Source organism: Platalea leucorodia (genome assembly GCF_965183815.1).
Source record: "Platalea leucorodia genome assembly, chromosome: 14".
NCBI lineage: Eukaryota > Metazoa > Chordata > Aves > Pelecaniformes > Threskiornithidae > Platalea > Platalea leucorodia.
The window spans coordinates 11,774,032-11,794,373 of NC_138836.1; the positions used below are offsets into that span (position 1 = coordinate 11,774,032).

The following is a 20,342-nucleotide window of genomic DNA, read 5'->3' on the forward strand; positions in this document are numbered from 1 at the left end:
CTAATAGTATAAATGCTTTAAAACAACTTCAGCGGTAAGAGAAGAGGATCGCTAGGCCTGGCCGAGGAAGTAGCAGCCTAGCAGCTCCCGTGCCAGCTGCTAGTGCAAGTCTGGGTACGTCCAGAGCAGGATGGCACCGTCTGCACTCACGCTCACGATGTACTTGTTCCCGGGGCAGATCTTGAGACGGGCGATGTTGCCGCTGTGGCCCACTCCAACGTGAGTCACTGCACCCTCGTTATAGTCCCAGAGTTTCACCAGATGGTCATCACCACCTGCGTTGGGCACGAGGGAAGAACAAACGATTACACAGAGTTCTGCTGCTTTTTGTTCCCAGATCACAGGCAGGGGAATACTTAGGCATTCATTTGATTTAGGAATACATTTGATTTAGGGATACATTGTCTTGGGCATTATGGCAAAAACTACTTCTTTTCAACCGAAGTAGAGAGTCCGTGCCCAGTAGAGTGCTCAGGACCTGCACCGGCAGATCACGGTGAGCTACGGGCAGCAATCGGTACCGATAATACAGAGGCCCTTCAAAAGGCTCTTAACCAGCATTTGTTTAAGAGGTTAATCTAAAAGAACTGGTGCTGACATCAAATCTGTGGGTTTTAACTATAGCTGTTCTACACGATACCACGGCTCGTCTATGCTAGTGCTAGGCTCCCAGAAGAGATGTCACGACGGTGGGGAACATGTGAGCCTGAGGCTGGATGGAGCCTGGAGTCATTCCCACTTGCAAACCCACAGAGACTGCCAGGCTGCTGGAGCAGGGCACTTGAACAAATCATTCAAGTGCACGGGGAACACCACGGAGCTGAACGAGGAGCAGGGCAAGGTGAAGCCCTGTATTCTTGCCTTGGAGACATTTGAACCTTGTCTTCACCTTTACATTATATCTGATCTTCCAAGTCTGAACCACAGCCTTTTTCTAAGTATTTTTCTTCAGTGATTCATTTTATTTTCCCCCTTTAGCTGACCCCTCCTTTTAGTTTTTCTTTCTTTACTGAGATCCTTGGTTCATTGCCTTCCTTTTCCCGCTCTTAATACGACCTCCTCTTTTCTAGTTTCATCCGCCCACTCACCTGTGACAAAGTATGCCCCATCTGATGTGATGTCCATCCCATTGATGGAACCCGATGCAGACCCTTCCACTTCTCTGATTGCAGAGCCATCGAACACTTCCCAGTATCCAATCTAGAGAGCAGAGCAGAGAGGAGGCTCAGGCGTGCACGAACCGCACACAGGTTTCAGCACTGCCCTGTAACACAACCTTCCGTGGAGGTCCAGGAGTTTCATCATGTCACAAGCGCCAGACTTCGTGTTTCGGAATTACGGCAAACAGCCTTCCTGCGGTGCTGCTTACCCTTCTGTCTGTTCCACTGGTGATTATCTGGTGCTCTTCGGGGTGGTAACACACACATTTGAACAACGTGTTGGCTAGAATCATTTGGTTTCTTACAAAACGCCTGCAAAACACCCCCGAAACAGGATAGAGCAATAGGGTCAAAAAATGAACTTCGACTGCCTGAACTACATCAGAGCTCTCTTTCTACTTGGATATTTTCAGGTGTTGGTCTGAGTTCAGGGCTTCATGAAGCCTATCAGGGTCATCAGTTCTGTTCCCCATCACAGCTGCCTCCTAAGACTTTTGATCTGCTGTCATATGAAATAAAGTTTTTTAATCCGGAATGCTTTTTAGGTGCTATTCACTGCGCAAAAAATTCCTTATCCTTACCACAATGCAGAACGTCTGCAGATCTGCAATAGCTCTACAAGAGTCACACAGTGCTGGAAACCAGAGCTAGTGGGAAACTTAGGGAATTGCCTGCTCCCCCCCTTGGCCAAGCAGGATCCAATACAAGTAAATGACTCGAGAAGAATGTTTATCTGAACATTTCTGAGAAGTTTCTAGCATTGGAGGTTCTACATTCCCTGACTTGAGTGTTCTTTCTAGTTATTTTGATTTCCTAATGCTCCCTGTCCCCTCCTCCTCGCTATGTGGTGTCCCCCATTGGGCACAGTGACCCAACAGAGACATTACCAGCACTTTGAGTGCCTCGCAACACGTGTCTGTCTCCTTACACAATATCCCAGATGATGCACGTTCCGTCGAGGCTGGCTGTGACACACTCTCGGTCGTTCTTCTTAATCTTGATGCAGGACACGGCAGATACGTGCTCCTTCAGAACCTCCCCCAGTTTGTGGGTCCTCTCACCGATCTCCCAGACCCGCACCTGAAAATGAGCAACAAACATCTGCTCTGGTACCACCTGGTCCGGACTGAGCTCAGGAGGGTGCCTAAGGCTTTCCTGAACTCTTCTTATAACATACAGCAACTCGATCTCAACGGACCGTCTCTATTTTCCTGTGGGTTATTCATGCAGCTGACTCATAAAACCAACTGAGTTCTCGAGAGTGTAATCCACTTGGTTCAGGGATTCCCGACCATTAACCCCAGACCTTGTTTTTGCCAAGTTCCCACTCTCCCATGCTTCAGTTTATTCATCTCTCGACAAGGAAAAAGCATCTAGTCCATGATATATTTCCAGTGGTGCTTTAAAGATCAAAGAGCAAGGCTTCTGAAATGGAATATGAAAAAGCTACCTGCTATTTGTGCTACATATAATGTCAGTAAGTAAATACAAAACAGCTCTTTAAATCTTTGATGTGAAATATGTGCCTGAAGGCACCTCTTTTCCCAGTGGTGGTAACAGCAAAAATCTTTCTGCTTTGAGGATCTGATCCTTCACAACTTGCGTTTATTGTCCCACTAGTGCCAAACTTCATGATATCTATTCGCTTTTACATTCTGCTAAGGTCAAATCCTAGTAAAAATTTAGAAATTTAGACACTGCCATCAAAAGCAGAGTGCGCTGACCTTGCACGTTTTCAAGTCTGATGCCGAGTTACCTATGGGACCTGGATGTCCGATTCCCACTTGCTAAATGATCAGAGGATCCAGATCCCTTAAGCAACCCTGAAAGTCAGAGCTTTCAGATGACTGATTTTGACAGAACCATTAGCATTTCAGAACACCTTTTTTTGTGTTCCGAATGAATACTGCAAGCGCTCCCCTGCCGTTCTCATTTCTACTTAACCAACCCTTAGCTTTAATTCTGTCTCAGCTGTCTTTTTCAATTCCGAGATCAACTCACCAGAGCCCGTGCCATTCTCTGTGTGTTGATACAGAATCTACGTCCTCTGTCTTCTGCATCCGCTAGCCCTAATCACCCAAGGTACTTAACTGCTCTTTTATCAGTGGAGGCTTGAAGTGGCTCATCATCTCTAACGCAGCGAGACAAGGCAGTGCTGCCATTATTGCTCTACAGGAGAGCTGCGGTGCACAATGATTCAGAAAGATGGTTCAGTGGTCAGGACATTAGCCGGAGATTTGGAAAACCAAAGTTCAATTCCTCACTGTTCAACGCTTGCCGTGCCATCTCCAGCACAGCACACTGAGCACTTGAGATCAGGGTACGCAAACCAAGCGCAGAGCGCGTAAATCACAGTCAGGATCCACGCACAATTAAATGTCGGGTTCTGAGCGCCTGCCAGACCGCAGAGAGGCAATCCAAAGCAAGGCACGAAACTGAACGTGCGCCTTCCAAGTCTAATTATTTATTTTTCATATAAATAACCCCCCTGTGTTTAAATTATTTAAACATTAGGAGAGGAGTGTCACTCTTACAGACCGAAAAGGGCCACAACTATATGAAGTGCATGGAGCAGCCAAAGTACATGGTGTTTGTTTTGTATGGCTGGAAAAAAATTGTCGAACTGCACAGGTATGATGCCTACAACACATTTTCTGAGTTTTATTGTTATTTGAATTGGAATGTTTCCATGATTGTATTAGAAACTGCGTTATTATTAGAGTCCCTTATTAACACCATCACCTAAACCAGATGGTACCATCCCAGAAAATTAGGAAGTTACCCCATAGACACTACAGCAATATAAAGTGAACTTTGTGCTATTAAATGGATTCATACAGGTCCATTTGGACTAAGACTTCCAAAGCAATGACAGAAGGAAAATCTGCACTAGAGCACCGTTAGATGGAGGCTTGCAAACAACGACTAATGCAGATAAGCCAAACGTAGGGGAGAGACAAATGAACAAAAAGGATTAAGAGCATATTCTGCATTGGAAGGATTTCCAAGACTACCATGCCAGAAGAAATCGGGGCATTGTTTTACATTATGCCCTCTGAGAGCAAGAGATTTGCATATATCAAAGGCTAATATTTTCAAAGTCGGTCCTTTGCTCAAGTGAAAGCTAAGAATAGCTGACTTTCTGACTAAGCAGTCACAGACAATTCGCAGGCCCTGTAATGAAAGCACAGAGCTGCTCCAGGTTTTGCAGCAAAAATTACCTGCCCTTCACCTCCTCCACTAATGATGCGTTTACAGTCGCTTGTAGCAGCAATTGCCGTCACTCCCAAGCTATGGGCATGGTTAATCACGTACATTAGCCGTCCAGTCTCTGGCATGAAGGCACGGATTTTCCCATCATTCCAACCTGATGAATAATAAGAAACAGATTACCTGGGTGCACAGACTTTCCTCATATTATTGTCTCTCTCTCCTTTCCAAATTAACCTGTTTTGTTATTAAGTTCCTTTATAAGGCCACCCTGTTAGATCACCAGTACACACGTGAAAACCACTGTACTATAGATAACCACAGAGAGCTATAGCCCCTAATAAACTACTGAAATTTAATTCCTTTTTGGTTCTGGCTATGGCCAAATTGGTTTGGTAGCAATGAGGGGACTGCACTGCTTCTCTAGGACTGCAGTAGTTCCTGTGTAAGCAATCTGCATACGGCGATGGGTAGCAGGGTTTATGCAAAAGGTGGTCTACACACATCACAGGTTAATCTGTTGCATACAAAAAGGTTAATATTTTAGAATTAGGTCTTTTGAATAAGACTGATCTGAGTTCTGAATTGCTGGAATTCACAGCCGAAGTGAGGTCTCAAAACCTTGCCTTCCACGGACACTGTAACTACAGCACCAGGACGCTGGGGGCCACGAGCCAAGTTCATCGGATCAGCTGCAAGCAAGAGGCCTTTGGGTCAAGCAATGAACTGAACTGAAACTCATTCCCAATTTAAACCTCTCTTCATTCCAACATACTGATGGTTATGAAAGTTGGCAACACTTAAAGACGGGACCCAACCATGGGTCTGGACTGATCGTTACCTGAAATGATGCTCTTGCCATCCCTCATAAACTCTACGGCATGGCAGGTCATGTTGGGGATGACGATTCGCAGGAGCTCCCTGTTTTCTGGAGTGTGCCACACCCGGATGTCATTTTTGGAGCAGGTAGCAAACAAGTCGGAGGTTCCCCTGGAAAATTCAGAGAGGAGAGAGAATGAGGAGGGGCACACAGAAAACACATCTTTCATTGTCAGGCCTTAACTCATCCTGCAAAGCTTAGCTGTTTCCAACGTGCAACTGTAACCTTCCCAACAGGGATCACCACGGTTAAGACAAAGGCTTTTTTCATAGGACCACCTTTCTCACACAGAATTCCCCTGGTTTGGTTTCTATTCAAAGATTTATTTCAAGAAACAGTTAAATTAAAGTGAAACTAAGAGAATTCTTTCCACTTCAGGTGAAGTTGTGACATTTCTTTCCCATATCCATTCTCTAAACAACTTCACGTGCCGTATATAATAGACACAAAAGTGGGCGTAGAGGTGCTGGCTGCCCAGATTTAACATCAGGGACTAACAGCAGCCTCATATTGTAAAGATGTCATTTTTTATCTTGCTTACTGGATGATTCCTATTTAACATCGCTGAAGGCAATAGAAACGATGGCAAAAGCCTGTTCGTAATACACTTGTTACACACGTTTGAATAAAAAAAGACCTGCAGCACTTCAAAAGCTATGGGACTGAATGCTTTGAAATAAGCTCTAAACCACACATCCTAGGGATACGATAGAAAGTGAAATGTAGAAAGGTACCACAAGCTTTTGTTCAACATCACCATCAACGCCCGGAAAGATGAACCAGGACAGAGAAAACTGGCACAACAAAAATGTGGCCCCTTTCAAGCCAGGCTTGCGCGGGTGCTTTATAAAGCAGGATAACGTCAGCAATTGAAGTATTCTGAAATAAGCCAGAACAGGGAAATTAAGCCTGTATTTCCCCGTCAGTGATATGCTCTGCTCCTGAGCAGTTAACAGATAAGAAATTTAAACATAGATGCAAGGATGTAGTCCTGTAGTCCTTACAATCATCACTAAATCCAGCTCATCCAGATACCGCTGTGACACAGATGCGCCGTCAGGTGTATTAGCATCAGATTACCCTGAAGCTCCAAATGATTTACTCATTAAATCAGAAGGATGGGGATTTTTCAGGCTGGCGACAAGCAGGGAGGAGGGCATCTCGCATTGTGCACTATGCTGTACCTTGATAAGATGTGATCCTTTGTGCCATGTCAAGAAGCGATGCAATAACAACATGCCAAAAATAAAAACTTTCATTGGGATCAAACTCCCATTCTCTATTTGGAGAGGAAACAACCAATCCATTGTGGTTTTTTTTTTTTTAATAAAGTGCCATGACGCTACTATACAGGAAGAGGGAACATTTGCTGTCTGTTCACAAGACAAAAGCAGACAGAGGACACACCAGTATACCCAGCATCTCTCGTCACAAGCCTAGAATTTAACATAGCATACCATATTGTCAAACATGAAATCATAGGTGAGGCTGAGACCCAAAAAGCCTCTTTGAACAGCTCCGTTAGTCGGGTTTCAGCTGATGTTGCAGGGGTAGGAAAGCAGACACCTCTACCAGCTCTCGCTGCAGCCCAAAAGCTGACTCAGAATTCACACTGCGGGCAGGCTACGAGGCCCGAGTCTCATAGCACCAACCCTAGGAGAAAAGGGGGAGGTTGCCGTCGCTGCCGTTCCCCAACCATGAATAATTCTAGTCTTTTTATTTAGAATTCTTTCTGTAAATCGATGATTTTTCCAATTCTCAAACTGAACTGCTGCCTTCTGCTTTCAAGCAGCCGCTCGCCGTCACCCTTGCATTTCGCTGGTGGGTGACAGCACTGCCTGTGTGAATCGTCCCGTAAGGACGTCAACGGGCTTTGGGTTCCTGTTGGTTAAAAGGCGTTTACATAGGTATCCTGACCTTACTGGCAGCTTACTCAAACCTCTTCCCCAGCCAAAAGCATCCCAGCCAGTTATACTCACAAAGGAAAAACAATGTCGTGCACAGCTTCGTTGTGACAGGCAGCAATCAGCTCCTCTTTAAACGCCGTGTAGTTAATTCGATAAATCTGGCACTCATTTGTCCCTACAAAGAAGTGGTGGCCCTGACCTCTACATGTCAGGGAAGTGACAGTGCCTTGAACTTGAATTTTCCTGTTAAGAGAAAGCAGAGGTTTGGCCCGACATTGACCCCGAGGTACTTATTTTCCGGCTTCCTTTTTCCCCTGGATTTATAGAGTCTTGACTTTCCCTGCTTCCCCAAAAAGCTCCATACGAGGCTGGGATACCAATATGCCAGAACATGGTCAGGACTAACATTTCATTCCCAGCCACATGTTAATATTTCAGATGATCTTGCCTGTCCCACCTGCTACCCTGCCCGGGCTTGCAAAGGCAGTGCTTTGGAGACTTTGTTTTCTGGACCAGGGCCTAAATTAACAGCATCTTTGTTGATACTCTTGCTCAAGTGCACTTCAATATCCCATATTCGAGAATATTTCCAGACAGTTTAGATCTCCTGGGAATAGTTTTAATTGTACAAAGCTAAGCTTGCAGAACTGTACGCTTAAGTTGGCTATTCAAACAACGCAAAATGAATAGCTGCGAGCCCAATTTTCAAATTGCATATGGGGAAAAGACGCCTGCAACTTTCTATTTTGTATGCAGAAAAAAGCCTTGTGTGTACTCCAGCACTGCCAGACACGTGCCTATAAAATTAACGGAGCCCTCCTTTACAGTCCTATGTCCTCCAACAAACCCTTTTTTAGATGGCAAATCTCTTTCTCAGCTGGTGCAAATAAGCATAATTTCACTGATTTCAACAAACCTGTCTCACTATGCATCAATTGAGGATCTGACTCCTAAGGCCTGAAAGGAAACAGTCGTCGTTTAAAATGAACGATGAGTAGGGCAATTCACTTCTGTGCAAACGCATGCAGTAATTTTCAGTCTGCTTCAGCCTCATTATGCTGGAACCATACTGTCTGTTTTGTCTGCAGGACTGAAAAACTGGATTATGCTTTTATGTAGAAATGATTCGTTCTTATACTGTGACCCTTTGGGGGAATTGTCACCTCTACCCTCCTGATTCTCCCATCTACAAACTCACTTCATTACTTTGTAGTTTGAGCCTTTACAGAGAGCTACAATCCCTCCTCCGGTGCCGACTATTAAATCTCCCGTCTTCAGCAAAAGCAAAGCTGTGACTCCCTAGGAGAAAACAGGATTAAAACACACTTGGATGGCAGCAGAGCCTCTCTGTTGCTGCAGCCATGCTGAATATCACAACGGAGTCTCCATCGTGCTCCCGACGGCAGTGCTCACACCACTCGTATATGGCTTTAGCAGTGTTCTTTGGCTGACCGAGGCTAAAGAGTGACTCTAGAGGGAGGAGGGAGAAAAGAGTTATGAATTGCAGGTATACGTGAACTAATACAGTATGAGGAGCAAGCAAACAGCATCATCATGGATCCTTCAGAGCAGCTGGGACCACGTACGCGCCTACATCCCCTTACCGCATTCCAGCAAGCAATACACACATTTGGTACCAGTGCCTCCGCTGTTCCTTCATCTGTCAGACGTGAAAGCAACAGGGGGTAAAACCCAGCCTAAGCAGCCTTTCCTACAGCTCCTTTTAGGAGAGATCCTCTGCGTCCCAGGCCTCTCGCCCTGTCTGAAAGATGCAATCCCATCTCCCGCCTATTAGTAATAAACCACATTTGGTACAGAAAAGCTTTGGAAATCAGTCGGCCCACCATCAACACGGGGCTCTGCTGTTTACTAAGATGAGCAGATCAACAGGAGGTCAGCCATTAGAAAAAGGAGAAGTGCTTTTCGGTGGATAAAGTACCAGACTACAGTGAAAAAACAACAACAACCAAATCAACAAAGGAACAAACAAACAAACCCAGCCCTCAGCCTTGCCACAAAATTTCAAGTATAAGAAAAGTCAGTCTCTGCTTCAGTTCTGCTACCTGTGAAGTAATATTACTCTTCCGTACACAAGACAACAGATTAATTCTTGAAAAATCTCCGAGAGCCTCCAAGATAGGCTGCAAGAGGGGTGAAACGACTTCTGTGGGGTTAAATCCTCATACGCTTACTCAGAAAAATATCCCTCCTAGCTCGGGGGAACGTACGCCTGAGCGAAATGGAAAGAGAAAGAAAAAAAAAAGGAAATAAAGGAGCTTTATGCCATCAAAACTCGGACTGAAACCTCAGCTCTGTGACGAAGCAGGTGCGTACACGAGGCGCTTCCAGGCTCACCAAGAGGGCAGAGGCTCCCCAAAGCAGAGGGGCCAGCTGGTCGCGGCTCCCGGCTCCCCGGGACTTGTACGGAGTCTGGTGAGCTTGACATTTGAAGTGGCAACGCAGGCTCCAGCAACATTTGCCACCCCCCAGGTTAATAAGCAGTACTGCCAACTGTTGGGGTAGTACCAGCAGCTTCACAAGATTGAGATTTTTTTCCATTAAGCCTGAGCTCACAGAGCCATTATGTGAAAACAACAATTCCCGTTTGGTGGAGTTTTTTCTGGGGGAAAAAAAAAGCCCCACCTCTAGCATTTGGTGTTGTGAAAGCATGAAGAAGCGAATTGTCAAAGAATAACCAAGAGGCAAATCAGAATAATTCTGCATTTATGCTTTAGGAAGAAATCCCTGTCGTGCGCTTGCCTTGTGATTTTTGAACAAATCCAGGCGTTAGCACTTTATGATAAAGTTTGACATCTAAGCAGCACCACCCAGCATTCCTGTTCTTTTCAAGCATTAATCTGGCCTAACCCCAGTAAATTTTCAGAGTGGTTAAAAGAATGAAAGCCAGAAAGTGTTGGTTTTCTGTGTGGAAAGGACTGAAGCTCTAAGGAAGGAGAGAGAGAAAGTGAAGAAAGAAGAGAAAACAAAATGGATATTGGAGCTATTTCAACCTGGAAAGGATGTTGCAAAAGCCACAGACAAGGTCTGATGAATTTGGAAAATTACTGTGGTTCAGTTATCCAACCAGCTAGAAGCAACTGGTTGTTTTTAAAGTCTTGCTTATGCTTTTTGAAGAAAAAAAATTGTAATCACCATGTACGTAACTGTGCATTCCAGGACTGGCATTCCAGGCAGCCTTGCACCTACCTACGCAGCAGCTTAAGGACGATTTCACTTCAGGATCAAATAAATATGGATTGCAGGAAAAAAAATGGAAAAAAATGTTCCTGATTTGTAATTTATTCGCACTGGGTTTCTTCAGCAGTCTGTCTCCACCAGTAGCATATCCAGAGTCTCCTGTAATATCAGGACTGTTCACTGTGAAAAACACAACCTCCAGAGAGGATTTGATGCCATACTATCACAACACTACCAGGCAGAAAGCCAGGTTTCATGCAAATATTCTTAGCAAAAGCACGAGAACAAAGGAATCCTTTTTAATTAGAAATATGATCCACAAGCAGAACTGTCTCTGAACAATGTTTTTAAAAATTTCCTGCGAGGTGTTGGCAGCATTTTGCGAGTCCCCTGTTATCGCAGGCCCATCAGCTGTCTTTTGATCTACTGTTTTGCAGTTTTCCCTGTAAGAGCCTTCCACCTCAAATGCCCTTTGGGTTTAGCGATATGGCAGGTGGCAGCTTTAGAAATCAAACCTACGACTACGTAGTTTATCTGATTAGAGCTCCCTGCTACTTGCTAATAAATTAAACTTTTTGCAGCACTGCCGGGACCGCTTTGATTTTTCCGAGGTGTTCTCTTCAGTTCTTCAATTTGAGAGGGAAGCGGGTATTATTAAGACAGGAAAAAAAACCCTTAAAGTGGCCAGGATTCATTGGCAGGCTCTAAAAATCATCAGAGTTTGATTTCAACCTTAACTGGACACTTCTGCTTCTTTCTTGTCCAGTCTGTTCTCTGAATCACCACGAGTAAACAGACAGCTTTATAAGTTGCACTTGTTACTCACGGAGTCAAGTAGTTCACGTTAACGACATGATGAGTACTCTATTTTATATACTGCCAGTCCTCTTGTGGATGAATGCAGAGCCTAATGTAGGAGGTTAAAAATATCACCATTCATTATTTACTTCTTACAAAAAGAAACCACTGCTTTCAAGTATGGTTATAAATAAAAATACCAGCAAAAATCCAGCCTGCCCATTCCCTTCCCTGCAGGGATACTTGCTCTTTGTCCCATTCTGATCTCTTGCAAAGCTCCTGAGCGCTCTGTGAACTCTTCCAGTGCAACTCCTCTAATTTTTTTTTTTTTTTTTTTACAATGCAAATCACTCCAACTATTTCTGAAAATGCATTTGCAATCGTACATCCCACTTTGCATCTGAACGGGTGCCTTACAGCTCCTCAAGCCTGCAATGGGGATACAAATTAATTTTGGTGTTTATTCCAGTATTTATAGACGTTACAGAAATGCACTTAAACTTAATTCCGTGTAGATGGAAAACAAGTTGCTTCATCATACCTGTGAACTGTTCTGCCACTCCTCTTCAAAACAGAAACAAAGAAATCTTCAGATCATGCCTATATAATAAACACATTCTTATATATCTAAAGGCAAAGTTCCTTTAAGGTTGACCAAACTTATTTTCAATAAACATCTTCTCCTCACCCAAGCAGTATCTAAACTCTTTCTTTAAAGATAGAGTCGTCGCGGGGTGGCTGTGGATTCCAGGTGTAGTTTCATGGTATGCCATGGGCTCACAATTCCCCGGTGACGGGCGAACAAGGCTTTCAGAGACACAGGATGACGTTCGGGCACGAATACACATCTTTTCAGATAGAATTGCCATGAAGTGATGGAAACGCTTCCACAGGGAGGGAGGCCGGGCGAGGTCCACCACTGGAGGCCGTGCGGACAACCTCCCTGCCAGGGAGCGGGGGAAATGCCAGGGTAGGAAAGGCAGCGCGTGTCCCAAAAGCCATGCTTCGGAGCAGTCTTGCCTACCCTGAAAGAACACGGCTCACTTCTGAAACGAGCTATGCGGCAGCTTTGCTTTGGACAGCTAGAGAGGTGAGAATTTTTGTTACAAGTACTAAGAGACGGTACATTTTCCAGAAAGATACAACAGATGTCTTGTGAAATACAGACAGCTCTGCAGGGGGGGAAATAAAAATCAACACTTCTCCTAGGGTTAGCAAGATGATGTACTAAATTGTGTAGAAACAAGGATGCAAATGCTTTTGTTTTGATAAATGCTGTGTTTTTGACTTGAAAAAACATCTGCAAAATACCTCTTCTGGCATTGAAGGCTATGCTACAATTGGGAATTTCTGCCATAAAACATTAGATGCGCCGTGTGTTCAGCAGAGACTTGTTGACAGTCTAGTGACGAGGTATTATTTGTCTGCAGAGGTGTGCGATGGGTGGGTGAGAGGGAACCACAGCACAGAGCTAGGAGGGGAGAACTGGGAAGTATGAAAATGGATCTAAAAGTAGCTGGAGATAAAAACGTACCAGCCCCTTCCCACTGACTGCAACAATACAGGTTTGCCCTGATGGCTTTCCCGTTTCGGGTGCATGGAAACTGCACGGGTAGGAGTGAGGGGAGAGAGCAGAGAGAAGGAAAGCAAGAGGAGAAGGGGCGATAGGGTTGAGCACGCGTCTGACGGAAAAGCCTGTCTTTGAACAAAAATGTCTGTTTTAAGCAACAGGATAACGGAGGAGGTTGGAAGGACTACTTGTTATTTCCACCCAGCATGAATGCCTCCTTTTCTCTCCCTTCTCCCAAAATGACCGATGGTAGATGTTAAGTAGCTGCCATTACATCACACTAATAAAACAGTTTAAGCCAGATGAATGCCTACCATCTCAGGTCTGACCCACAGCGCCGGCAGGCAGCTGTGACCAGATCCACTTCTGCATCTTCTCTTCTCCCTAGCATCTTGTCCGTCTCTTGCGTAGCCAAAGGTCCTGTTTTTCTTCAGCTTTTCACTAGCAGAAGCAATGTCAGCTGAAGCTCACGATGCTCCAAAGGTCTCTGCCACGAACTGTGGTTCCTATGGATTTGCCTTATGATAACATCCCTCACAGCATGGACTGGACTGTGGTCTGGCTTTGAGCCTCTGCTTTTCCTAAGAGGCCCTAGGCCCTTTTTCAACCCCCAAATTGCACGGCATCCTGCTAATGACCCTATTTGATCGCTTAGCAATGGTCTCAGACGTGTATTTACTCAGAAGTATATTTTTGGTGAAGTTTTGTTTCAAATGCATTCGGCACCTTTCCCTCACCCCTGAAAGCAAGGGAGTTCAGGACCTTGTGTGGCTTCAGCCAGGTACTCCAGGCAAGGTACGGTACTGCTAGATGCAGAAGGACTCAAAGCATGCAAGCATTTAAAAGGGGAGGTGATATTCAATCCTCAAGACCTTGGCATAAGAGGCAGCAGAGATCAGGCAGGACACGGGTCCTGCGTGGATGCAAAACCCTGCGGGATGGCTGCTGGAGGACTAGCTTAACAGCGGACAGTACAGGTGTACCCGCAGGAGTAGGCACCTGCAGCAAACTTACCACCAGGAAAACAAAATACGTACATTCTTGTCACTTAATATGTACACAGAATTAAGTTATGTACATTCCTACAGTGCCAGTGGGAAAAACAAGTAATAACTTCTCCAGCCTTCTGGAATAGATAAACATTGAAATATATTTCAAAGAATTCAGTGGCTCCAGGTTATCCCAGAGATATGGGCCTGCATTTGTAACGCAAGAAGCACGACATTTTGAATGGGCACCTATATGGTTTGTATGTACATGTGTCGGTACAAGCAAAGTTCAGGAGGTTGAGAGGAACAAGTCCAGAGTAGCTTTTTTGCTGGGGTTGACTGCTGAATTTTTCTTACAGTTCTTGTTAGTCTTGTGTTTGCTTTCAAACAAGATCTGCTGCTTTGTCGGACAGCTTCCCGTGGCATCCCTAACGGTTCACTCGGTACTTCCATCTGCTTTGCTTCCCCTGCTGCTCACTGATTTTCGCGGTTGCTAATAGAATCGCAAAATACATTCAACCTTACGCAAGAACGTTTTTCAGGCAAGTGTTTCAATTCCTTAGGTATCACTCTCTCCACTGGGTATAAACCGGGAAGCTACAAGAAGTCTTTTATAGCAACAAATAAAGAGAAATCAAGCACAAGTGTACTAGCTGGTGCTGATTGTTGATCATTACAGCGCCCTGCATGCAGAATTCTTGTACAATGAAAGGCCAAAAGCTCCTTATTCAGGAGATACTCCTGTCTGAGGATACTCATACCAAGACCCATGAATCTCAGTTATAGACAAAAAAAGCTATGTTAGAAGAACTTTGGGGTTAGGAAGTCAAGCATTCAGAAGTTAAAAAGCAACAGAATCAATGCACCCTGTGCGACCCTGTTTTGTCCCAATTGTGCATATGCATTATAATAAACTCTTTAATTATATTATCTATACTACCTTTTTCAGTAAGACCTCTGCCTCATCAGTGGCAGAATCAGAATTTCAAAAAGACGACCTCCTGAAGGGAAGGGGGAGGAATGGTACCGGGAACAAACAAAAGTCCAGGGGGCTGGGTTTTTTTTAAGAGCAGTTGTAGTGTTTTGAAGTTTTTCCACAATACCGTTCCTGTGGCAAACAGCTGTCTTGGAAAACTTCAGCCCAGGCAGCTTACCAAATCTGTAAGATCTGAATATAGGATCTTAAAGCGGTAAGTGTGGGAAAGCCTCTCAAATAAGCACTTCTACCAGTCTTCCCAGGAATGTCCTGTCTCACGCCAGCTAGTATCTTCCTAAAAAAAAAAAACAACTCAGGAACTACTCCATTTTTATGATTGTTTTTCACTTTTTATGACTTTTACCAGATTTATTATAAAAGAGAGTTTGTGGGATGACACATGAGAGTCAGGTAAAACCCAAATTCTGGGCCAAATGAAAGGGAACAAAGCTGGGCTAACGGCCTCCGACTTCAGGATCAAGACTGAGACACAAAGAACTAACAGCACAGAACAAGGGCTAGTCTGTGAATCAACTTTGTAATGGTTCTCCGGGAGGTTGCCCTACTTTCAGTTACTAACAAAGAGGAGGAGAAGGAAAAAATTCAAGTCACAGAGCTGCTACTCACCGAGCTGAACTTCGCCTTCTGGGGCCCATAGTCAGTCATCAGCTTGTTGTTTGTATTCACTTTCAGGACATCACCACTCGATGTGCCAACATAAAAATAATTATCATCATCTGCCATCTATAGGAAAGCATAAAAAAAGAGACGATGGTACTGAGACACTTGTCCCAAGCCTGCACAAACGGCTTTATTTCAGTGTATTGCCGAGATCTAATCCGAGAGGATACAGCCAATGTTTTCATCCTGTCACACTCAAAGATCCATAACATTGCTGAATGCAAGACATTTTCTAACCAAATCTAGATAATATTTTGAAGCAAAGGTGGGATTCTCTGGGTGCTAGAGCCTGTGGTTAAAATACATGCTGCTTCTCCTCAGAAGCATTCAAAACACTCTTTCCCAGGATAAAGAAACAGTGGGAGACCATCTGCCATGAGCCAACACTTAGTAACTTCACTGCCATCGTGCAGTTGTAATTGGCATTTCCAGCATTACTATAAAAGCTCGTGGTTTTTCTCTAGTCTGTAGAGAGTTTCTTAGTTTAGCCAAATCATTTTGGCTGAGACTTACCTTACCACATGTGATCACTCTTCTCAATTGCCCTGTCTGGCATTCAGTCGGTCGGATTTTCCTGTTTGCTAGATCCAATTCCCATACTCGAATGGTCCCACTATAAGAACAAATATAGTGGGATCAAATCCATATATGCAGAAACATCCAAGTTTTTTCACTACTAGAAGTATTAAAAAGCCTTTACAAGATTACATTATTCTGAAATTTTAATAAGGAGGAAAAGAACAATATCAGAGAGGCCAGAAGTAAGTCTCTGTCTTTTCCACTGTGTCTTACGGTGACTTTTTCAGGTAAATCAGAAATCTTAAAGGTTCAGCAAAAACATATACGAGGATTACGGAGGAGTATGTAACAACCTTGGCACTTCACTTCCCAAAGAGACACTGCAAATCCTAGTTCCTGGAATAGGAAACGAATGGTATAGGACACTTTCAACTATTTTCTAGTACAATTTAATGGACAACATAGGAGCCAATATAAAATCTTTACACACAGTCACCCTTACATTTAACAAAGTGCTAAAATTGCAAAGACCAGCACTCGTAAGTGCAAGCCAAGAGCATCCAAAGCCTTCCCTGATATAAAGGGAGGCGCAGGTCCTCAACACGTTTCAATGCCAGGCTAGATATATGGGGGCTGTCGCAAATCCATGCAAAACGTGACTTTTTGTACAAGCTTTTGTTACAAGCCAGCGACCAACTGTACCTCAGATCTGGTGAGGATAGGAGATGATCCAACGACCTGCAAGATATCATTGTCTCTACATTAATTAACCATTGTTCAGAGCCGCTCATTGACTGCTTTTCTTGTGTAAACACTGGCAACTAAATATTTTAAACGCTGCATGGGGAATGCTGAGTACAAAATCCTGCTATCAGGAACAGAAATGACGCATGCGGGTCCCTGTGTGCTGCTTTGAAAGCATATTGTTATGTGTAGAACACGCAGGAATGCCTTAAAGGGACAAGCTGATGGATATTCGTGGGCCCATTCAGAGCAAAAAGAAAAAACACCAGCACACAGTTGTTTAAGTTTCCTTGTATTTAAGTCAAGACTCGTTGTAAAAGGAAATAGGTCCACGGGTTCTTTCCCTCATTTCTTTCATCTAAATAAAAGCTTACTTTCCAGCAGTAACAAACATCTCGTCTCTGCAGCTGGAGCACACCACGACGGTCGCGCTCCCCGCGCTGCGTGCCGAGGCAGGGCTCCCGCAGACAGCCTCTCTCTTCCCAACGTGCCACACAACCACACTGCGGGAGAAGGAAGGACTTTAAATAGCTTTGCTTTTTGACATTACTTAAAACCAAATTACTAAAACACAAAAGCGAGACAAAAGCTATTTTCCTGCAGTCTGTTCCCACCAGGATGCACGATAAAAGTAACTTTGTAGAGATTTTACCCAAGAAAAACCTTATCGCAAATGTGAGGAATTGCAGTTTACATCCCCTGCTCCTGAAGCAAGGGTATGTGTATTTGTCAGATTCCTTCTGCCGAGCAAGATCCTATCTTAGGCCACTCGTAGAATCTGATTTTAAATAACTTTTTATTCCACTCTTACTTGTCTGTGTGCCAAAGCAAGCCCTCAGTGAAATTTATACTTCAGCTAACCAGCTAACTGCGCAGGCTCCCTGAGGTTTCTGGGCAATGACACCACTTAAGAATTAGCTGCTCCCCTCGTCTTCGCCCTCAGCTGCTTCCCCATTCCCTGCGCTCTGCCTGCAGTAACGCCCCGGCTTCCCATCGGACAGAGCTGGACCATCGAGGAGAGACCTCAACAGGGGAAAGAGCCGGACTGCCGGAGGAGGGAGGAGCAAGTACTCCCTAGGAGCACTCTTCGATGCCCTACAACTTGTCGGGAATCTTGTGCCGAGAAGCAGAAATCGTTACCTGCCATCGTCCTGGCCTCCCAGTGACACGAGATAAAGGCTGTTTGGAGAAAACGCTAGTCCTTCAACTTTACCCTTATGCAGTGACAGCCGAGAAAGTAACTCCTTCCTCTGGAAATCCCACAGAATGACGTCTGCCTGAGGTGCAAAGCGGAAGGGGTCAAAGCCGGAGCATTAAACCTAAGACGCGGGATTAGACAGAACAACTTTCTCGGGCAGGAACGTTGTTAGAAGCAGCCCAGCTGAAGGTTGGCTTCTCTCCAGCCCAGGGCTCCACTGACATGAATACGCTTCAGATTAGGTGCTGTAAGAAGCATTACTCCAGCTTACCGGCTGAGTAGCTCTGCTTCATTTCAGAACCAAAATTTACCCTGAGACACTGAGTATTTGACTTAGATTTTACAATACTGAAAACGCTAATACTTGATTCCTTCCAGGCATCTCAGGGTCTTTTCAAATAGGCAAAAATTAAACCATAAAGAACTTTAGAGGTCTAAAAATGCAGGCAGGTACCTGTCAAGGGCTTTTGAAAGTCCTAAGCAGCTCTGGAACACAGGTCTCACTTTAAATATAACACCGTTTATTAATTAATGTCTAATGAGATTTAGGCTGCCACATGCCCACACCACTTTGGATAAAAAGGACCGGAACTAAGAAATCCCTCAATCTAGTTAACTCAATCCTAGGGAGACTGCTTAATACTTTACAAAAACATACAGGCACATCCAGCAATGGACTAAGCCACAATTTCCCATTCTCTGCAACGTCTTCCCACTGTAGGCATTTGTTTTCTAACAAAAGAAAAAATAAATGAAAGGTGTTCCCGCCGCTGGCAAGCTAACTCCAATGTCTTTGGTCAATATTACACGGTTAAAATTAGAGCGTTATCCACCTTGAAGCCCAAGAAAGTGACTTGTCCAGAAGCAACGTACACCCCGTTCCTGGATACGGCGACGCAGGAGACATTATTGGTGTGGCCGTGCAAGAAAGTCTGTTTCTTACTGCCCAGGTCTTGAATAACTACAGTACATCCCAGGGGATAGAGAACATGCTCCTTATCGGGGTGGCAGATGAGGCCACAGGGTACATGCCCTGCAAGGGAAAGGAGTGGAAGTTTTACACAGGGTCACCTTTATACCTTTTGGACGGCGCTGCGCTTCCTACAGCTACCCGGAGATTTAACTGGCCTGGAGGTCGGAGCCCCTCAGCAGGGAGGGTTCTCCAGGAGCACCTGCTGACTTAGGGAGGCCACATCACCAGTCCGCGTTGCCATGACCTGCCTCAAATTAGCTGCAAAGCCATAAATTTCCCAAGCAGGCGGCCGGCTGGAGAAGCCCCAGTGCCTAGCCCCCATCCCTGGGTCACAGGAGTGTTTACGACAGTATTTTGTGCAACCTGAGCGGGTTTTATTTTGAAATGAAACTCTTCTCGTGCTAGTAAGCTAGGTAATTAGAAAAAATAGTAATAATAATCCTGCAATTCAGTCAAACTTTTCCTGTTCTTAACTTTGCGTCTGTCTCTCGGGCTGCTGGGCACAGGGTGCTGGGCAAGGGGAGCACGAGGAGGCGGCGAGGGGGGCAGGAGGGACCCCGCGCACCCGCTGCTCCCGGCTCACCCCACAGCACCACGGCCCCAGGCGAGACCCACGGCTGCCCCCACCTGCCCCCCGCAGGGTCCTGCCCTCCCCTCAGCCTACCTGCTGGCAACCCGTGCCCCACAGCTGCCCCCACACTGCCCCCATACCCCCCTCCCACCCTCCACGATGCCCCATACCCCCTCAGTTGCCCCCCATGGTGACCCATACCTCCCCAGTGGCCCCTATGGTGCCCCATACCCCTTCAGTTGCAACCCACAGTGCCCCAACCCCCCCCCAGCTGCCCCTATGGTCCCCATACCGCCTCAGCATCACCCCACAGTGCCCCATACCCCCTCAGTTGCCCCCCCCAGTGCGCCATACCCCCCAGCTGCCCCTATGGTGCCCCATACCCCCTCAGCTGCCCCCCCCCCCCAGTGCCCCATAACCCCTCAGTTGCCCTCTATGGTGCCCCATACCCTCTCAGCTTCCCCCCACGGTGCCCCTATGGTGCCCCACACCCCCCAGCTGCCTCCCCCCAGTGCCCCGTACCCTCTCCGTTGCCCCCTGTGTTTCCCCGTACCCCCTCAGTTGCCCCCCCACAGCGCCCCATAACCCCTCCGTTGCCCCTATGGTGCCCCGTACCCCCTCGGTTCCCCCCCGGTGCCCCGTCCCCCCCGGCTGCCCCTCAGGGTGCCCCCCGCGCTACCGTTGAAGCCGATGGCCGCCCGCAGCTCCAGCTCGCCCACCCTCCCCTCCGCCGCCGCCATCGCCCCGCGCGCGGACGCGCCGCCATGGCAACCGCGCCTGCGCGCCGGGCCCTGCCCCGCGCCCCGGCCGGCAGGGGGCGCTGTCGGGCGGCCTCCCCCCGCCCTGAGGCGGCCCCGCCCCGGCCCCGGCCCGGCCCCGGCGGGCAGCGCCCGGCCGGCGGCTGCGGGGGCTCCGGCCGCGGCGGCGGGGCTGGCGCTGCCCTGCGCCCTCCCTGGGGGAGCCGGGGG

At 46.2% G+C, this 20,342-nt stretch overlaps 1 protein-coding gene across 1 annotated transcript; it reads right to left on the minus strand.

Moving 5' to 3' along the window:
* Nucleotides 1–99: 99 nt before the first annotated feature.
* CFAP52 (cilia and flagella associated protein 52) lies at nucleotides 100–20,114 on the minus strand (the record flags this gene model as incomplete). Its single annotated transcript, XM_082326553.1, has 14 exons — nucleotides 100–275; nucleotides 1,089–1,200; nucleotides 1,370–1,472; nucleotides 2,089–2,240; nucleotides 4,382–4,527; nucleotides 5,212–5,360; nucleotides 7,230–7,400; nucleotides 8,356–8,456; nucleotides 15,316–15,432; nucleotides 15,883–15,982; nucleotides 17,007–17,135; nucleotides 17,773–17,909; nucleotides 18,664–18,863; nucleotides 20,054–20,114. The coding sequence occupies 14 exons, from the start codon at nucleotides 20,112–20,114 to the stop codon at nucleotides 100–102; spliced, it is 1,854 nt and encodes a 617-aa protein (XP_082182679.1).
* Nucleotides 20,115–20,342: the final 228 nt, after the last annotated feature.